At 41.2% G+C, this 17,179-nt stretch overlaps 1 protein-coding gene across 9 annotated transcripts in view; it reads left to right on the plus strand.

Annotated features, from left to right (window-relative positions):
• The window catches only part of SCEL (sciellin), a 125,336-nt gene that overhangs the window by 33,799 nt on the left and 74,358 nt on the right, over positions 1 to 17,179 (plus strand). For 7 of the 9 annotated variants that reach the window (XM_061435161.1, XM_061435159.1, XM_061435158.1 and 4 more), the window contains exons 6-9: positions 1,425 to 1,493; positions 2,089 to 2,127; positions 3,401 to 3,481; positions 6,534 to 6,599. In XM_061435161.1, coding sequence (XP_061291145.1) covers positions 1,425 to 1,493; positions 2,089 to 2,127; positions 3,401 to 3,481; positions 6,534 to 6,599 — 255 coding nt within the window. The remainder of the gene's footprint in view (positions 1 to 1,424; positions 1,494 to 2,088; positions 2,128 to 3,400; positions 3,482 to 6,533; positions 6,600 to 17,179) is intronic. The other 2 variants (XM_061435164.1, XM_061435165.1) reach the window with 1 other exon arrangement.

A 17,179-nucleotide genomic window follows, 5' to 3' on the forward strand; every position in this document is an offset into this window, starting at 1 on the left:
AACATAAATGATAAAGATAACAGTTTAGAGAAAATTATATTAATAGTAGACCCATAGTATGAGATCAGCAGAAGAATCTTGCGAACCTTTTGTTTTCCAGAACCTAATTTTTCCACATCCTAGTTTTGTGCAACGTGGGGAAGGGAATGACAACCCACTCCAGTATTCTTGCCTGGAGAATCCCATGTACAGAGGAGCCTGGTGGGCTGCAGTCTATGGGACTGCAGTTTTGTGCAAACCTGTAGAATCCAGAAGACAGCCTCACATCTCAGGAAGAGCTTTCCTTTCTGATGTGCTTTTCTAGGGGTTGCAGTTGTGAGATCCCACCACTGGCATGCAGGCTACAGGATTCCTAATTTGTCTTCTGACCCAAAAGACAGACAAACACACCTTTCCCAGACCTACTCTCCTATGGAGATCTGAGTTTAGAGTGTTTTAAACCTCTGATGGTCCCCAGGACCTATTAACACCATGTGTTAGTCAGTGTAAACAAATTTGCCAGGGTAGAGCAATTTTTGTGACGAGTTCTCTCCCCTGCCTCCAAATCTCCATGGTTTAGCCCAATAGAAGATTATTGCTTGCTCTCAGCAGAGTTCAAAGTGATAGCCTGGAAAATTAGGGGAAATCTCTGCTCCAGGAAATGACTCAGAGACCTAGGTTCTTTCCATGTTTTAATTCTACTATCTTCAACACGTGAGCACCAAAGCTACAGTAGAAGAGGAGGAAAGAGCATGGAGGATTGTGCAAGAGGTTTTATTGTGGTTTGGGAGTCATGAATAATGTTTCTGTCCACATGCTGTAGAATTCAATCACATGATCCCAATATACGTGTACTGAAGATTGGGATGTGCAGTCTTCCTGTGTGCTCAGAAGGAAAACAAAGAGATTGACAAACATATAGCCTTGTCTATACCATAGCGAACTCTGAGCTGGTGATGGGCAGGGAGGCCTGGTGTGCTGCGATTCATGGGATCGCAGAGTCGGACACGACTGAGTGACTGAAATGAACTGAACTGAACTGATCTGATGCCATAGAACATTTGTTTAAATTGCTTAAGTCTTCCATTGATTCCTTTCAGTGACATAGAAAGTACTGTCATTGGGTAAATTATTAAACAACAATGAAAAGGAAATAGTTAATGAATTAAATGCTCAGTGAGTCAGAAAGGCTAGCTGAAAAGCATAAACTTTAAAAGTTACAAACTGTCAAAATGGCCCAATAAATAGATTTTGTGGTGAGTATAATAGTTTTTTTTTTTTTTAATTGTAAAATTTTATAAAATGTAACACCCGAAAAGCAATTGTTTTCACTAGAGAAAGGTTATGTTGATTCAGGCTAGAAGTGATTCTAGCCTGAAAGGGGTCTAAGAGGAGTTTAAAAACTTAAATGTTGATCCAGACTTTTGTCTTATTTCTTTATAAAGGATTTCAAACAGAAATGATGCTGCTAAAACATATAAGGCCAATACCCTGGATAACCGACTAACCAATAGGTACCAGTATCTACTAACTTGGGGAAAGGTTCAAGTACAATATTTTTCTAAGCATTACTTACATACAGTTCTTCAGTCCTACTTATTATCTTTCTGTAAACCCTTATCCTCTATTTTTTAAACAGAAATAATTTTGGCATAAAAACTTGGCTCCTACTCATGGTTAAAGAAAAATAAAATCTTATTCCTGGCTTCAAAATGAAGAGAATTCATTTCTTCAGGCCATCATTCTTACCACATTTATATCTGTTTAAATTATCCTGGTGGCAACAGGATGTATTATGAAATACATGTAAATGTAAAGTTTACATTCCTAGTGTACAAAAATTATTGAACCCATCAAAGAAAAACACTGGGCTTAAAAGATGAAATTTCTAAAGAAAAAAACCTTTTTTTGGAATCTAATACACAAAAAGGTGAAAAATCATGAGATCAACTTTTCAAATGTATTCAACTACTGATACTTTCTTTTTCTTTCTCACAACTAATGTTAACTTTTAATAGTAATAACTCTAACTTCATGGACAACTGCAAATTGATGCAAGAATTTATTCTTTGCTGCTGCTCAAACTTTGCCTTCTTGTTTTCTTACCAGAAATGTGTCCACGTTTCAACCACCAGAAGTGACAAAGATGTATGTACTTCTCTAACTAATCTTACATTTTAAGAATAAAGTGTATTTCGTCCTATATGTCCAAGAAAAAATCAAGGTGTATTGTCTTTAGGCCAAGGTTTCATTGTAACACAGCCATGCCTGCCCCCGCCAGCTTTGACAGGTTAAATAGTATTGATAGAAATACTGAAGTGGTCAGCAAAACTTAAAGTACTTTCTATGTGGACTTTAACACAAAAAGTTTGCCAACCTCTGCTCTAATCAAACACCGAAGCTTAAGTCATTCTTTATTTATTTTCTTTTTAAAAGTCTAGATTCTTTACTTTTTTGCCCATAGAACTTTAAAATTTTCTCCTACTCCTATGGCAACTCTTTATTCTTGTACATTACGCTTGCCTCCCAAAACACCCATCACATCTACAGCTCAGCTGAGTCTTGAAATCATGGCTTTGCTAACAATCTGTATAGACAAAATGCATTTTCCCTGGAATGTACTAATGGTGGTTATAAACAAGCAAAGTAGATATATTTTTGAAAACTTGGTTGATTTTTAAATTTGTATTTTCAAAAAAAGTAATTTTCACCCTGGACTTCCCTCCAATAGTTGAAACAGGCCTGAGTCACTTCAATTTTTTCAGGGTCTGCATATATTAACAAATGCTAAATAGAGATTTGGCTTCCCTAGTGGCTCAGACAGTAAAGAACCTGCCTGCAATACAGGAGACCTGGGTTCAATCCCTGGGTCAGGAAGATCTCCTGGAGAAGGGAATGAAAACCCACTCCAGTATTCTTGCTTGGAGAATTCCATGGACAGAGAAGCTTAGTGGGCTACAGTCCACGGGGTCACACATAGTCAGACACGACTGAGCAACTAACACACACACAGATTTAAAACAGTGTGATTTTTAAATGTTTTCTTAAACAAGCTAATGTATTTAATAAAAAAAATTGTAATATAATTCTGTGAGTCACAGCATAGACAGGATTTTAAAATATTTGTTGGAATCGTTTGATGTGGAATCAAAGCACATCGAAATTGATTGGTCTGGGTTTCGGACACAGAATGTCATATAAGGAATGACTTCTCCATTCAATTCCTTCTGTTTTAATTATTTGAATGGAAGCCAGGTGATTTGTAAAATGGGTAAACTTAGGAAGAACTTTTTCTGTTGTTCTTTCATCCTCAAGTGAAACATTTTGTGGTGGGATTAGGAGTAGATTGTAAGTCCTTTCAAAGGTGGGATAAAATGAAGTTTCAGCAATGTGCTCACTGCTTGTTCTTGTGACAAAACAGGCAACCTGGAGGTCTGTCCAGTGCAAAGGCCACCAGCGCCCCCACTTCCACCTCCACTACTACTCCTGTGAAGAAAAAGAGGTAGGATGGGCTTGTTGGGCGCCCCTCTTCCTGCTGTTCTCTCACAGATTGATCTTTATTAACGTCTGAACCAAATCATCCACCAAGGCCCCCAGGTCGCATCTAGAGTTTGCTCTCTGCCCTTCCTCCTCCTTCCCTCCTCCCCTTCCCAGGGATCCGGTGCCTACTGCCTTCTGCTGCCTTCACACTTCAGTCCTTTCCTCTCCAGTCTCCTTTTCAAAAATGCTGTCTTTTCCTTCAATTTTATTGAGAAATAATTGACATACATCGCTGTGTAAGCTTAAGATGTATAGTGTGATTTACACATATGGTGAGGTGATCACCCAGTATGTTTAATTAACATCCATCATATCTTCCCAGGTGGCGCTAGTGGTAAGGAGCCCTCCTGCCAATGCAGGAGACATAAGAGACATGGGTTCGATCCCTGGGTGGGGAAGATCCCTGAAGAAGGGCATGGCAACCCACTCCAGTGTTCTTGTCTGGAGAATCCCATGGGCCGAGGACCCTGGCGAGCCACAGTCCGTAGGGTTGCCAAGAGTTGGACATGATTGAAGCAACGTAGCATGCACAAGATTCATCATCTCACAGAACATCCATTATGTCAATAAAAACATTTCTCCTTTTGATGAGAACTCTTAAGATCTACTCTCTTAACTACTTTTCTATGTATAATGAAATGATATGAAAGAGAAGTTGCTCACTCGTGTCTGACTCTTTGCAACCCCAGGGACTGAAACCTGGCAGGCTCCTCTGTCCATGGGATTTTCCAGGCAAGAATACTGGAATGGGTTGCCATTTCCTTCTCCAGGGAATCTTCCTGACCCAGGGATAGAACCCAGGTCTCCCACATTGCAGGCAGACTCTTTACCATCTGAGCCACCAGGGACTCCTATGTATAATACAATCATGGTAACTGTAGTCATCATGTTATATATTACAACCCTAGAGCTTATAACTTCTTTATCCTTTGTTGGATGATGTTTTGAATGGATATAAAATAAGTTGGTCTAAAGGACAAATAAAAAAATGTAAGTTTTTACCTTTTGGCCACCTTCCTCCAATCTCCCTCAATCTGCCTGCCTCTGATAACCACACATCTGATCTTGTTTTCATATGTGCCATCTTAGGGTCTTGAATAGCTAGGTAATGTTTTGATGCTAGAACTCAGATAGTAAAGCTACTTCAGGTAACGCATGTTAACAGAGTCCTACTACAGAGAATGCCTTATCCTGCACAACAGCTGCAGTGTGGCCTAGTGTCACTAGACTCCAGAAACCAGTCTGCATCTTGGAGGCCTCCTCTGCTATGTAGATCAGGCTTCCTCCACATTCAGGGTCAAGGGTCCTATCTGGAGGCATCGGTCTCTGTTTGTGTGCTTATTACCTCTTCCTTCAACTTCCCCTGTACGGCCTTCCACTTTCACCTGTGCTAACTTCCATTTATCTAGTAGGCATGGAGGAAGAGGTAGATCTTCAGTGGTAGAATCTTCTTTATGTAGCAGAATGGGATGGTGGGAGTGATTTTTGCATGTTGAAGAGAACATAGTATCAGTGAATCGTGACATGAATGGAAAACAAGCTTTCGTGAACCTCACTGCTTTTGATATTTTCTTATTTTCTTTGCTTGCTCCTCTGCCCATGCTTGGGCTTCCCAGATGGTGCTAGAGGTAAAGAACCTGCCTGCCAATGCATGAGACGCAAAAGACATGGGTTCCTCTCTGGGTCGGGAAGATCCCCTGGAGAAGGGCATGGCAACCCACTCCAGTATTTTTGCCTGGGACAATCCCCATGGACAGAGGAATCTGGCGGACTACAGTCCATGTGGTTGCAAAGAGTCAGAAACGACTGAAGCGACTTCGCACGCACACACAGGACTCTGCCTGGTATAGGGCAGGTGTTCAGTGCTTGCTGATGAGCTGGCTGACTGCCACGCTGCTCCTGAAATCCTCCTGGAGGGAAATGACTGATTCTATTTTCTCCTGCAGACGAAATTTTGATTGTGTCTACAGAGTCTCAGGAAATAAGATTATCCTTCTCTTGGATCCAAATTTCACACTTCCCCTGATCCTTTCTTTGTCGTTAGGAGAAACTGAAAGGGAAATTTAAGGTCAGTTAGTTCAATCTCCTACCCAGGGCAAGAATCTTTCCTCTGATAGGCTAGGCATCATTCAGGAGCATTGCAGCCAGAAGCATGACTCTCACTTTTGTGATGTGCCTTGACTAAGCTCTTGGGGGTTGCATTGAGCTGAAATTGGCTTTGATTTACTCCCATCCCATCAGCGCAGTCCTGAAATCTCAGAGAATAGACCAGCTTCGAGAATTTAAAGGACTCTCCTGTCCTTATCCTTGATCTTCCTTTTCCAGGCTATCTTACTCTCCTCTGAACATCATTTTTGATATATAACTTAGTCTTTTTGACAGAGTCCTTAGCTATCTCTACCAATTAAAATGATGTCTTAATAATGGGAAAGCATCTTTCTAATTGGATATGTGTGTGTGTGTGTACATTTATGTATAAATGTATGTGCTTAGTTGCTCATATATGCATCTATATAAAATTGAGCTTGGCATTGCTGTGGCATTCATTTATACTTTCAATATTCTTACTTTCAGCATTTCCTGTCATACAGAATTTTTAAAACCATATTTTGAGTAGAACATAAGTGTTGTTATTTTTATTATGAAATGTTTCAGAAATGCAGACGAACAGAGAGGTGTGTTGATAATGAGCACCCATGAACCTACCATACAGATTCAACATTATTATTTTCCAGATTTCCTGCAGATTTCTTTTTAAAAAGTGTCTACATTGTTTACTGTCAAAGGAAATGGGCAAAGGGATTTATTTGGGAGAGCAGATTGCCTGCAATATAGGCTGTTACTTCCTATGGCAGGAAGTAAATAGTTTTCATTTTATCTCTAAGACCTTGTAGGAAAGTCATCTCATTTCCTTTTCACCTGTCAATTTATTTTCAGCTTTTCCTGGAAGACATGCGGGTGGGGGGTCAGGTCTTTGGAGCACAATGCTTATAACTGATGTCATTTCTTAACAGACAGTCCTGGTTTCCACCACCTCCTCCAGGTTACACCACCACCCCAAACACAGGAGCAAGCAGAAGGTAAGAGAAAGATGTCAGAGGTAATTGCTATGTAATATGATGGAAGAATGTGTTAGATATTGACAACATATAATTGTGGATGCTTTGGAATAAAGCTGAGGCAATTTTGTGAACTCTGAGCTCTGAATAAGATAGTGCCCAGTGAAAGTGAGGTCAGGGTACAAGTGTGCCTGGTAGGAAATCTGACATGCTTTGAGGCGTAAATGACTGTATTTTTAGTTTGCTAAGGGTTGCTGTAGCAAAGTACCATAAAGGTGGGTGGTATGAGAGAAATGTATTGTCTCACAGTTGCAGAGGCTGGAAGCCCAAGAGCAAGGTGTTGACGGGGTTCCTTCTGAGAGTTGTGAGAAGGGATCTATTCCACCCTTTTTCCTGGCTTCCGGTGTTTTCCTACCAATCTTTGGTATTCCCGAGTTTGTATAAGGGCTTCCCTGGTGGCTCAGATGGTAAAGAATCTGCCCTCAATGCAGGAGACCCAGGTTCGATCCCTTGGTCAGGAAGGTCCCCTTTAGAAGGGAATGGCTACCCACTCCAGTATTCTTGCCTGGAGAATTCCATGGACAGAGGGGCCTGGCGGGCTACAGTCCATGGGGTCGCGCCATTTCAATCTCCACCTTCATCCTTACATGGTGTTTACCCTGTGTGCCTGTCTGTGTCCAAAGTTCCCCCTCTTATAAGGACACCAGGCCTATCGAATGGGGGCTCATCCAACTCTGGTATGATCTCATCCTGACTCAGCTACTTATGTCCATGACTCATGCCTTACCTACTTGTGTCTACTAATGTCCCCATTTTCCAAACAAATTTGGAGAGGACATCATTCGATCCATAAGGGGGGCAGGGGAGAGAACAGGGCCCATCACTAGGTGGGGCCCAGTGTGGGCTCTCGTGCACAGTCAGTTTTGCTCTGATGAACCCAGATGTCAGGATGGGAATGTGTATGGCAAGTTCTTGGTGAACTTAAAGTGACAGATGAGTAGTGTGTGTTTGCTTGTACTTTTTTGTTGCTGTTGAGAGCAATAATTATAACTAAATTAGAGCCCATGTGGAGAACACCTGGCTCTACCGTTTCCATACTGGGAATGTCAACAACTATTTAACTGAATAAATATTTAATAATAAGTGATTACTGTATGCCAGATATTGTTCTAGGATCTTGGGAGATATCAGGGAACAAAACACAGAGCCTACACTCAAGACTTCAGTGCAATAGCCACAGTGTAGGCCTCTAATAATCTATGTTGTCATTAGCACTTGAAGAAAAATAGGTCTCCAAGGTGGTTTTGGTTTAGGTATCCAAAATTATTTTCATGTCATCAACCTCTAGAATATCTTCACCCAATATTTCCATGTTTAAATGGGATTCATTTTCCCAATCCAACACTTGGAAAAAGGGTATGAAGCAGTGCCCTTGTTTCATATGAGACTGTTTTATTTCCAAAAGTTTTCATCTGTTGAACAGGCTTTTAATGTGTCTTTAATTTCCCAAATAATAGGTATATTTGGAAATAAATGTCTTATAATTTAACTTGAATCTATAAGGACATAAATAACTTTAGTTGACTAACAGACAAAAAGAACTCTAATTGTCTTTCATACCCGTGGCTTCATCTGTATATATGTGTGTGTACATATGTATTATATTATATGTGTATAACATATGTATAAAATTATTGGACTTGTTGAAAAATCACAGCTTGGAATTATACCAACCTTCTCTTAAAATATTTTCTTTTTAAACCTGTTCATCTTTTTAAACCTGTGGGTGGTTTCCAATTATATGAACTGCCAAATATGGATTGTGTCTCTAATTATAACCTCCTTTCTCCTCGGGCTGTGTTTAGATATTTCTCCATGAGTGGTACCTTTCATGGAACTACCCAAGATATTATTGTAAGATACTACTGTATATTCCATCCAATTTTGTCTTGATAGACAGTAACTGATACTTAGAAACATTCATTATGAATTTCCCAAATAACTTATTTTTATCTTTTATCTGTTATTCCATTGTTCATGTAAATTATCATCATAATAAGCATGTGTTATGTAACTGTGTAAAGATACGAAAGGACTATTCCTGCACCACCATCATATGTGCTCAGTGCACATTCAGCTATGGATCTGTTTGAACAGAACTGATACTGCCTGGCTATATGCCCTTACAATTTATGCATAGCTGGATGTGATTTACATGGTAAATAGATAAAATTAGTTACAATGCTTCTATTTCTGATTTCTGGATCAGATGCCTAGCACCAGATTTAAGGGAGAGAGAAGATTATTGGATAAGGTTGATGAATTTAAATATCCACTCCTTTCTTAAAGTCACAGATTATTAATAGAATGGCTAGACCAAACGACTTCTCTTCGAGGATCAGAGCTAATGTTATCCCAAGCTTTCAGGGAAAGGAGAGAATAATAGCAGTATAGCAATGCCTTTGATTCCTAAAGCTCTTTTCTTTGGAACAGCTCCAAGTACTGCTTCTGTTTCTCACCTTTAATACCAGTGCATTCTTGGGGCTGAGAAGTAGCCTTTTCACCAGAAGCCAAAAACTAGAAGCAATTATTAAATGATGAAAGGAATCAAAGATTTCAAAAAGAGATCTTTGTCCCCAGAAGAACAAAAAGAAGATGGAAATAGGTCAGGAACAAATAAAAAGGGAGAACTGTGATTTTTAATACTAGCTAATAGCCAGTACTAACTTTATTTCCCTTCCACCTTTACTAATTCACTGGTCTCCATCTCCCTTTCTCCCCTTTCTCCTCTTCTGCAAAAGAATTTCCCCTTAATACCAACACTCACTCTCGTTTCTGTTCTTCATTTTGTGAACCTTCATTTTTCCATCACCTAATCTTTCCAAGAGATTTCATTTTCTCCCACACACCCATTCCCAGTTATTACAAGGAGAGGTCATTTTCCTGAATGTTTTTCCCCTCTAACCTCTCTGTGATCTTTAACCCCATGGACTACCCCATTCCTCAGTTTTCCCTTTCTTGACTTACGTAGTGTGGAAGAACCAAACTTAGTTGTGTTTGGATTGACAACTTGTATTGGTGTTGTGTTTGGATTAAAATCTGTTACAGGCATGATGTAAGCTGCACCCAAGTGGTCTTAAGCTTTTTTTTTAATCTATAGAAGAACCCATAATATCACACTTTTCTCTATATTTATATGTATATCTGTACCTATAACTCTACAAGTCTGTGTTTATGTCTACAGCCATTGATATTTCTATAGCTACATCTAGAAATATATCTACATCTCATTCTGTCTATATAATTAACATAAGGTTGGTGAATTCAGTTCAGTTCAGTTGCTCAGTTGTGTCCAACTCTTTGCAACCCCATGGACTGCAGCACGCCAGGCTTCCCTGTCTATCACCAACTCCTGGAGCCTACTCAAACTCATGTTGGTGAATTCAACTAGATTTTAAATGAGCAAGTTAAATTTTCTAATATAACTATACAGTAGAGCTAATGAAAAAAGCAATTTCTTAAAACAAATATCATTTTATGTATGACACACATTAGTCTTACAATGAGAAGGTTAAGATCTGGTGAGCAAACAAAATTTTGGAATTAAGAATCAAATATCTCTGAAAGTCTCTTGCCCTCTTTCTGATAAAACAAGTAGAGAAAGAAGCTGTAATTCATGGTAGTAAGACACAGCAGGTAAAGTTCTGAACTTAAATAAAACTCTTTCTAGCTGATTGCTAAGGTAACTCCTTAGTCCTTGAATATAAATGTTCTCTGATCTCTTTTTTCTCTTGTTGAGAAGGGAAAACTCTAGCACAGGGTTTTGAATGACCAACGTGTATGTGCCGTGTGAGCTGTGCTTAGTCACTCAGTCATGTCCAACTCTTTGCGACCCCATGAACTGTAGCCCGCCTTTGTCAGAGGACAGGCTCCTCTGTCCATGGGGATTCCCCAGGCAAGAATACTGGCTGGAGCAGGTTGCCAAGCTGTCCTCAAGGGGTTCTTCCCAACCCAGAGATTGTACCCAGGTCTCCCGCATTCAGACGGATTCTTTACCATTTGATCCACGAGCGAAGCCATGAATACTGGAGTGGGTAGCCTATCCCTTCTCCAGGAGATCTTCCCAACCGAGGAGTCACACTGGGGTCTCCTGCACTACATGTGGACTCTTTACTAGCTGAGCTACCAGGGAAGCCTGTCAGCCTGTGTCAACAAGATTATTTCCTCTGAAATCCTCTTTTCAACTGCCATCAGAACCTATAGTTTCTTTTCATTTTAATCAGGACTGAATCAAATTTTAGCTCTGCAACCTTTGTTCCTCATTATACTGATCTGTCTCTCCTTCCTCTGTGATCACTGGTTTACCCCCTTTCCCATGTTCAAATCCCTTTCATTATTTCAGAATATCACTTCTGTTTTAATGTTTTGGTGTAATGTAATTTGAGCTCTATGTATTCGAGATTCTGAAATACATAGAAATACATGTGTCATCAATATGGAAAATTATTAGAAGGTCAGAGCCAGTGAAAGTTTTTCCTTTTCCACGTGTTTCATTTTAAAATTTGTCAGAAAGCCTGACGCAAAGCAGTTTGTCAGCAATCACTAGTGTCTATCTTAATTTCTCAAGTTCTTAAACTTTTTCTCATCTTTGAGTCTTCAAAAGAATGATAACATACGCCAGGACTTGAGCCAATGGTGTGGATGATAGGTGCCATTCGTGAGAAGTGCTCAGTCAAATCACAATAAAGTACAGATGCAGCATTTCTAGGAAGTTAATATTAACGTCGCTTCTGATTTTAGAACCCACCTTTAACTCTTGGTATTCTGTTCACGGTAAATTGAAGTGCGCATGCCTTTGTATTTAGGTGATGCAGAGATACAGTGCTTTGATGGCATATGAAGCTCATTTAAGAACCTCGTGGAAGCCAGATTTAGGTAGCACTTGCTTAAACAATATGAATGTTTACAATGTTACCCATTATAGTGATTCTGGAGAAACAATGAGGCAAACCACCAGCACCACCAGAAAAAAAAAAAAAAAAAACCCAATGTGTTTTTTTCTGCAATCATCTCCAAAGACAGAAAATAAATTGTATAATATCTGATAAAATTAAAGTAGTGGAAACACATGCAGGAAATCACCATATTGTGAAATGCTTGCTACATACTTTCATAATTTCTCATCCATATTTGTTTCAATCTTCTCTTTCAGTGGTTTTCACTTCCACTTAGCTGATTGGTAGATATGAAGGAGGAAAAAAATTTCTGATTGAGAAGTGGGTTGCTATGGCAACCTTGCACTACAGTTATATTTTTCCATCTGTAACTATAAATGGTAAAATGTAGCTTTTCTAATTATGCTGCAACATTTTTAACTCTATTGGTACCAAACCTTCTATGAAGTTTGCTGTCACCCTAAATTAAATCATTATATTTAATTTTTATCACAACAAACATCTTCTTGTATTAACTGGAAGCCATTTTGCAAAACCTAAGAGTCTAAAATGCTCAGTAAAATGTCAAAGTATAGTGATTTTAAAATTGTATTGGAATGCCTAGAATACCAATTATATTTATTCAAAATAATTAAAACATAAGCCTGAGTCAGGATTTGTTAGGAGAAAGTTAATTCAGAATGTGCTGCTATGGATTCAGCAATACTTGAAAATTTCTATCCCTCTGTGTCCACCGGAAGCTAAAGTTTATTTGTGCTCTTATATTAAATTATACTATTTAAATGTTATTAACCACAACTGAATATTCGTACATTTGGAAAGTGCAGCATATGAATATTCAGGGTACTTAGCGCATAGCAAGTAGTATTCATGACTACTGTGGAATTGAAGATTCCTTGCAATATTCTGCCTTCTCATGGTCATGTAGTGGTTTGCCAGCCACAGATCTGAGCCAGTCTCATCCTTTTATAAATGAAGAAGCAGATTCTTCAGAGAGGATCAGTGTTCTTTCCATGATCAAACTGGAAGTCAGTGGCAAAACTAGTCTAAAATCTAGGTCTCTGAAATTTTTGTTCAGTCCATGCTCTTTGTTGTGGTTCATTGAAATGGTCCCTGGCCACTGAAAGTAAGACACTGTTAGGGCAATCATGCTTTTGAACAAATAATCGAAAGATTATTCTCTGGAATCTTTAGAATGCCTTGCATTCTGCAAGCTCTTTGAGACCATGGACCACATCACACCTTTTCTAGTCTTGAATGCCCAACTTTGCTTGTTATATGTCCTAACATAATAACTAGGGCAGTTGTGGAATAAGTGCTTTTGAACTGATACCTTTGGGCAAGCAAATAATGCAGGATCTCTTACTGTTATTATATTTTCATTGGAAATACCTGGAAGGATAATGGTTTAATGCAGTACAATAGAGCGCAGCAGTCCCCAACATTTTTGCACCAGGTTTTGTGGAAGATAATCTTTCCATGGACTAGGGAGGGGGGATGGTTTCAGGATGATTCAAGTGCATCACATCTATTATGTCTCTGCTGATCTGACAGGAGGTGAAGCTCAGGCAGTAACGTGAGTGGTGGGGAGCAACTGTAAATACAGATGAAGCTTCACTCACTAGCCCACCACTCACCTCCTCCTCTGCAGCCCAGTTCCTAACAGGCCACAGACCAAAGGGATGCCTGATATAGAGGAGAAAGCATGGGATTAGACATGAGTAAGAGAGGTTAGAACCTTGGCTGAGTCACTTACTATCAATGTGACCCAGGGCAAATTGCTTACCTTTTTTGAGACTCAGTGAAAAAAGTAAATTCTATACATAATTCATATATATATACACACACACATATTCCACAGGATAGATATATGGACTAAATAAAGTATGTGAGAAGTATGTCAACTTGGACAAGTTGACATGTTACTGAAATGCAAAAATGTAAGTTCCATTTCCTTTGCTATTGTTGGGATAAGAATTCTACTGGCAGGCTACAACAGCTAAGCATAATCCGAAGTGAAAACAAAACTCACCATCCGTTTTTTAAGAGTCAATTATTCTTTCAACCCTGACCTGTGTTGAGTCATAGAAACGTTCTTCACAAAGTCATTCTGGAACACAAGTAACAGAGCCAAGAAGTGACATTTGCAGGAGCTTATGGAAATGAGGGAACATATACAGGTTGACAGTGATATCTCTATTAGCTCTGGCCTTCGGGCTACAATCTGCAGGTTTTCAAATGTTGCCCAGGAAAGCTGCCTTTTGATTCCCGGAAGTTATTTTTTACAATTATAGCAGCTAGTGTGACATCATCAACCCTGCGGAAGGTCTTACAGGCTGGAAGGAAAGACAGAGGCAGATTCAGGGTCAACTGATCCAGGCTTAAACAGCGCATCTCGAAGTGGTGTTCAAACAGGATCATTCCACATGAATGTCTCTTGTTTTTGTCTCTTTGAAACATTCCAGGCCACAGCTTCCTGCCTCACTCTCGCATTCTAAAGCCCCCGCTTGGCAGGGCCTCAAGCTCCTGGCTCAGCTTGAATGACGCCTCTGATTGCCCCCAGGGCCGGGGTTCTGTCATCTGTGACTGTCACTGTGGAGATGCAAAAAGCTCCTCTGAGATGGACTGAAGTCAGCGTGGCCTTGCCCTGACCCAGGCCAGCAGGGGTGTAAATGCATTATTCTCGCTTCTCTGCTTTTCTTGGCCTTCACAAATGCACATCTGACTTTTATTTCCCCAAACCATCTCCTTCCTGTACACCCAGATCTTCTTCTCGATTCATCTCTGCCTCTCAGACACACCCAGGCAGTCTTTCCGGCCTCTTTGAGGGCTTAATGGCTTCCCAGGTGGGGCTAGTGGTAAAGAACCCACCTGTCAATGCAGGAGACATGAGAGACAAGGGTTCGATCTCTGGGTTGGGAAGATCCCCTGGAGGGGAAATGGCAACCCACTCCAGCATTCTAGCCTGGAGAATCCCATGGACAGAGGAGCCTGGTGGGCTACAGTCCAGGGGTTACAAAAGAGTCAGACACAACTGAAGTGACTTAGCACCACTTTACATGGAAGAAATTTAGCTTTTTATCACTGTGATTCTGGCATAAGCAAAGTTGGGCACCATCCCTTGTCTCCCTTTTTGTAAACCTCCTTTCCATCTTGTTACTACTCTCCTGCCTGTTTTCAGATATCCAGTGCTCTGTGTAGACTCATTAATACCTGGCGCTGACCAACTTCTTATCCTTTCCTCTGTCCCTGGAAGAGACGCACATAACCAGCTCATCAACACAGATGCATGAAAGACACATTATCATTTGAGTGACATTACATTGTTGCAACACAGGGATATGTTTTGAGAAGAGAAGATGATGACAATCAATACAAACAAAAGAACATCTAATTGTGAAATCTAACATTAGGTCAAAATGGGGAGAGTGTTTTCCTGTAAATTACTTTTTGCAGGCATATCATATTACACAATAACTCATCTGAGCACTCAGCGCCCAACAGGTACTCAGTGAAAGTGAAAGTCGCTCAGTTGTATCTGATACTTTGCGACCTTGTTGACTATACAGTCCATGGAGTTCTTCAGGTCAGAATATTGGAGTAGGTAGCCTTTCCCTTCTCCAGGAGATCTTCCCAACCCAGGGATCGAACCCAGGTCTCCTGCATTGCAGGTAGGTTCTTTACCAGCTGAGCCACCAGGTACTTGGTAGTGGAGTCAACAACGGACAGTGGACTTCTATGGGACAGGTAACCTTGAACAGATTTTCAAAGCTTTAGACTCCTGTTCAGTACCCATTTTCCTTCATGTCAAATAAAAATTCAGCCAATCACTCTCTCTTCCAACACATCTTTATCGGGCACCAACATCGTGTACAGTCCTAGTACTTGGCGTGCAACTATCCTTTTAGAGACTTTCGGTCCAGCCAGGGTGGAGACAAAAAATTATGTGCAATTCAGACCAGCACAGTATGTATTGTGAAGAAGGTGCACTACTGGGAGACATAGAAGAGTTCACCAGAGCACTGGGTACCACTCCGCACAGTAACTCCCTCAACCAGAGTCTGAAGGGCAAGGAGGGCTCTCCAGGTGGAAGGAGCAGGAGGTACGCCCCAGAGCAGAGAGACTGTGGTGTGGGGTGGGATGGGGTTAGGAAGTGCCAGTGGTTTGGCTCCTCTACAGCACTGGGTTCACATGGCATGAAAACAACCACAGCCACAACCCTTACACTAAGCCAGGTGGAGCTCTAAAGCTTTGCATTGCCCTCTCGCTGGCTTCAAAGCTGCCATCAACACAAGAACCAGAAGACCCACTGTGCTCTGTGTCTACTCTTCCACTGTCTCTCACTCAGGGACTCACTGCCACACTCGGCCAGAAAAGCTTCAGGACTAACTCTATCATGTCCCCCACCCCTGTGGCCATGGATCCCTATGGGAACCCCAGTCAGATTATTTCTTATCACTTGGACCATCCCCGAAGAGCTCCATGCATCACTGAACCTGACCCAGGCCTGCTACTGCTGCTGCTAAGTCACTTTAGTTGTGTCCGACTCTGTGCAACCCCATAGACGGCAGCCCACCAGGCTCCCCTTTCCCTGGATTGTCCAGGCAAGAACACTGGACTGGGTTGCCATTTCCTTCTCCAATGCACGAATGTGAAAAGTGAAAGTGAAAGTGAAGTCATGTCCAACTCTTTGTGACCCCATGGACTGCAGCCTACCAGGCTCCTCCATCCATGGAATTTTCCAGGCAAGAGTACTGGAGTGAGGTGCCATTGCCTTCTCTGTGACCCAGCCCTACAAACCATCCCAATCCCTCAAACTGGTCCACAGACCTTCCTGGATATGTCATCCATTATCGTCAAAACTCATTCCTCTTCAGTCTTGTCTCTGACTGAATGATCTCTCCCCTCCTTGGTGGGTTCTCCCAGAGAACCCTGCTCCCCCAGCCTCCTTCCCAGTGACAGCTGCTTTTCTTCTAATCCCATGCACTGTGCGGTCTGGAGGAAGAGGAGGGATCCTGTTTGCTCCTTATTTCTAATTTCTATTTCTCCCTCCTCCCTAAAACTCCCTGTCCTCCTTGAAGCCATTCCCTTGTGAGCATCTCTCCTTCCCTGAAGTCATCTCAAGGTCTCTGAGTCACTCACCCTCACTCTGTGGGGACTTCAGCACTTGGCTCACTGTTTCCCCACACTCCTCCCATCGTAATGCCTGAAAGTGAAAGTGAAAGTCACTCCGTTGTGTCCGACTCTTTGTAACCCCATGGACTGTATACTCCTCGAAATTCTCTAGGCCAGAATCTTGGAGTGGGTAACCTTTCCCTTCTCCAGGGGATCTTCCCAACCCAAGGATCGAACCCAGGACTCCCACACTGCAGGTGGATTCTTTACCAGCTGAGCCACAAGGGAAGCCCAAGAATACTGGAGTGGGTAGCCTATCGCTTCTCCAGTGGATCTTCCCAACCCAGGAACCGAACCAGCATGTTCTGCATTGCAGTTGGATTCTTTACCAACTGAGCTATCAGGGAAGCCCTCATAATGCATGGTGCTTCCCAAATTCGTGTAATGGATCCTTCCCATCCTAGACTTTCACTTTCTTGATCTCCTCTCCAATGATCTTGTCCATTGCCCTACCCCAGCCACCCACAGATT

This window comes from Bos javanicus, chromosome 12 (assembly GCF_032452875.1).
Source record: "Bos javanicus breed banteng chromosome 12, ARS-OSU_banteng_1.0, whole genome shotgun sequence".
Classification (NCBI taxonomy): Eukaryota; Metazoa; Chordata; class Mammalia; order Artiodactyla; family Bovidae; genus Bos; species Bos javanicus.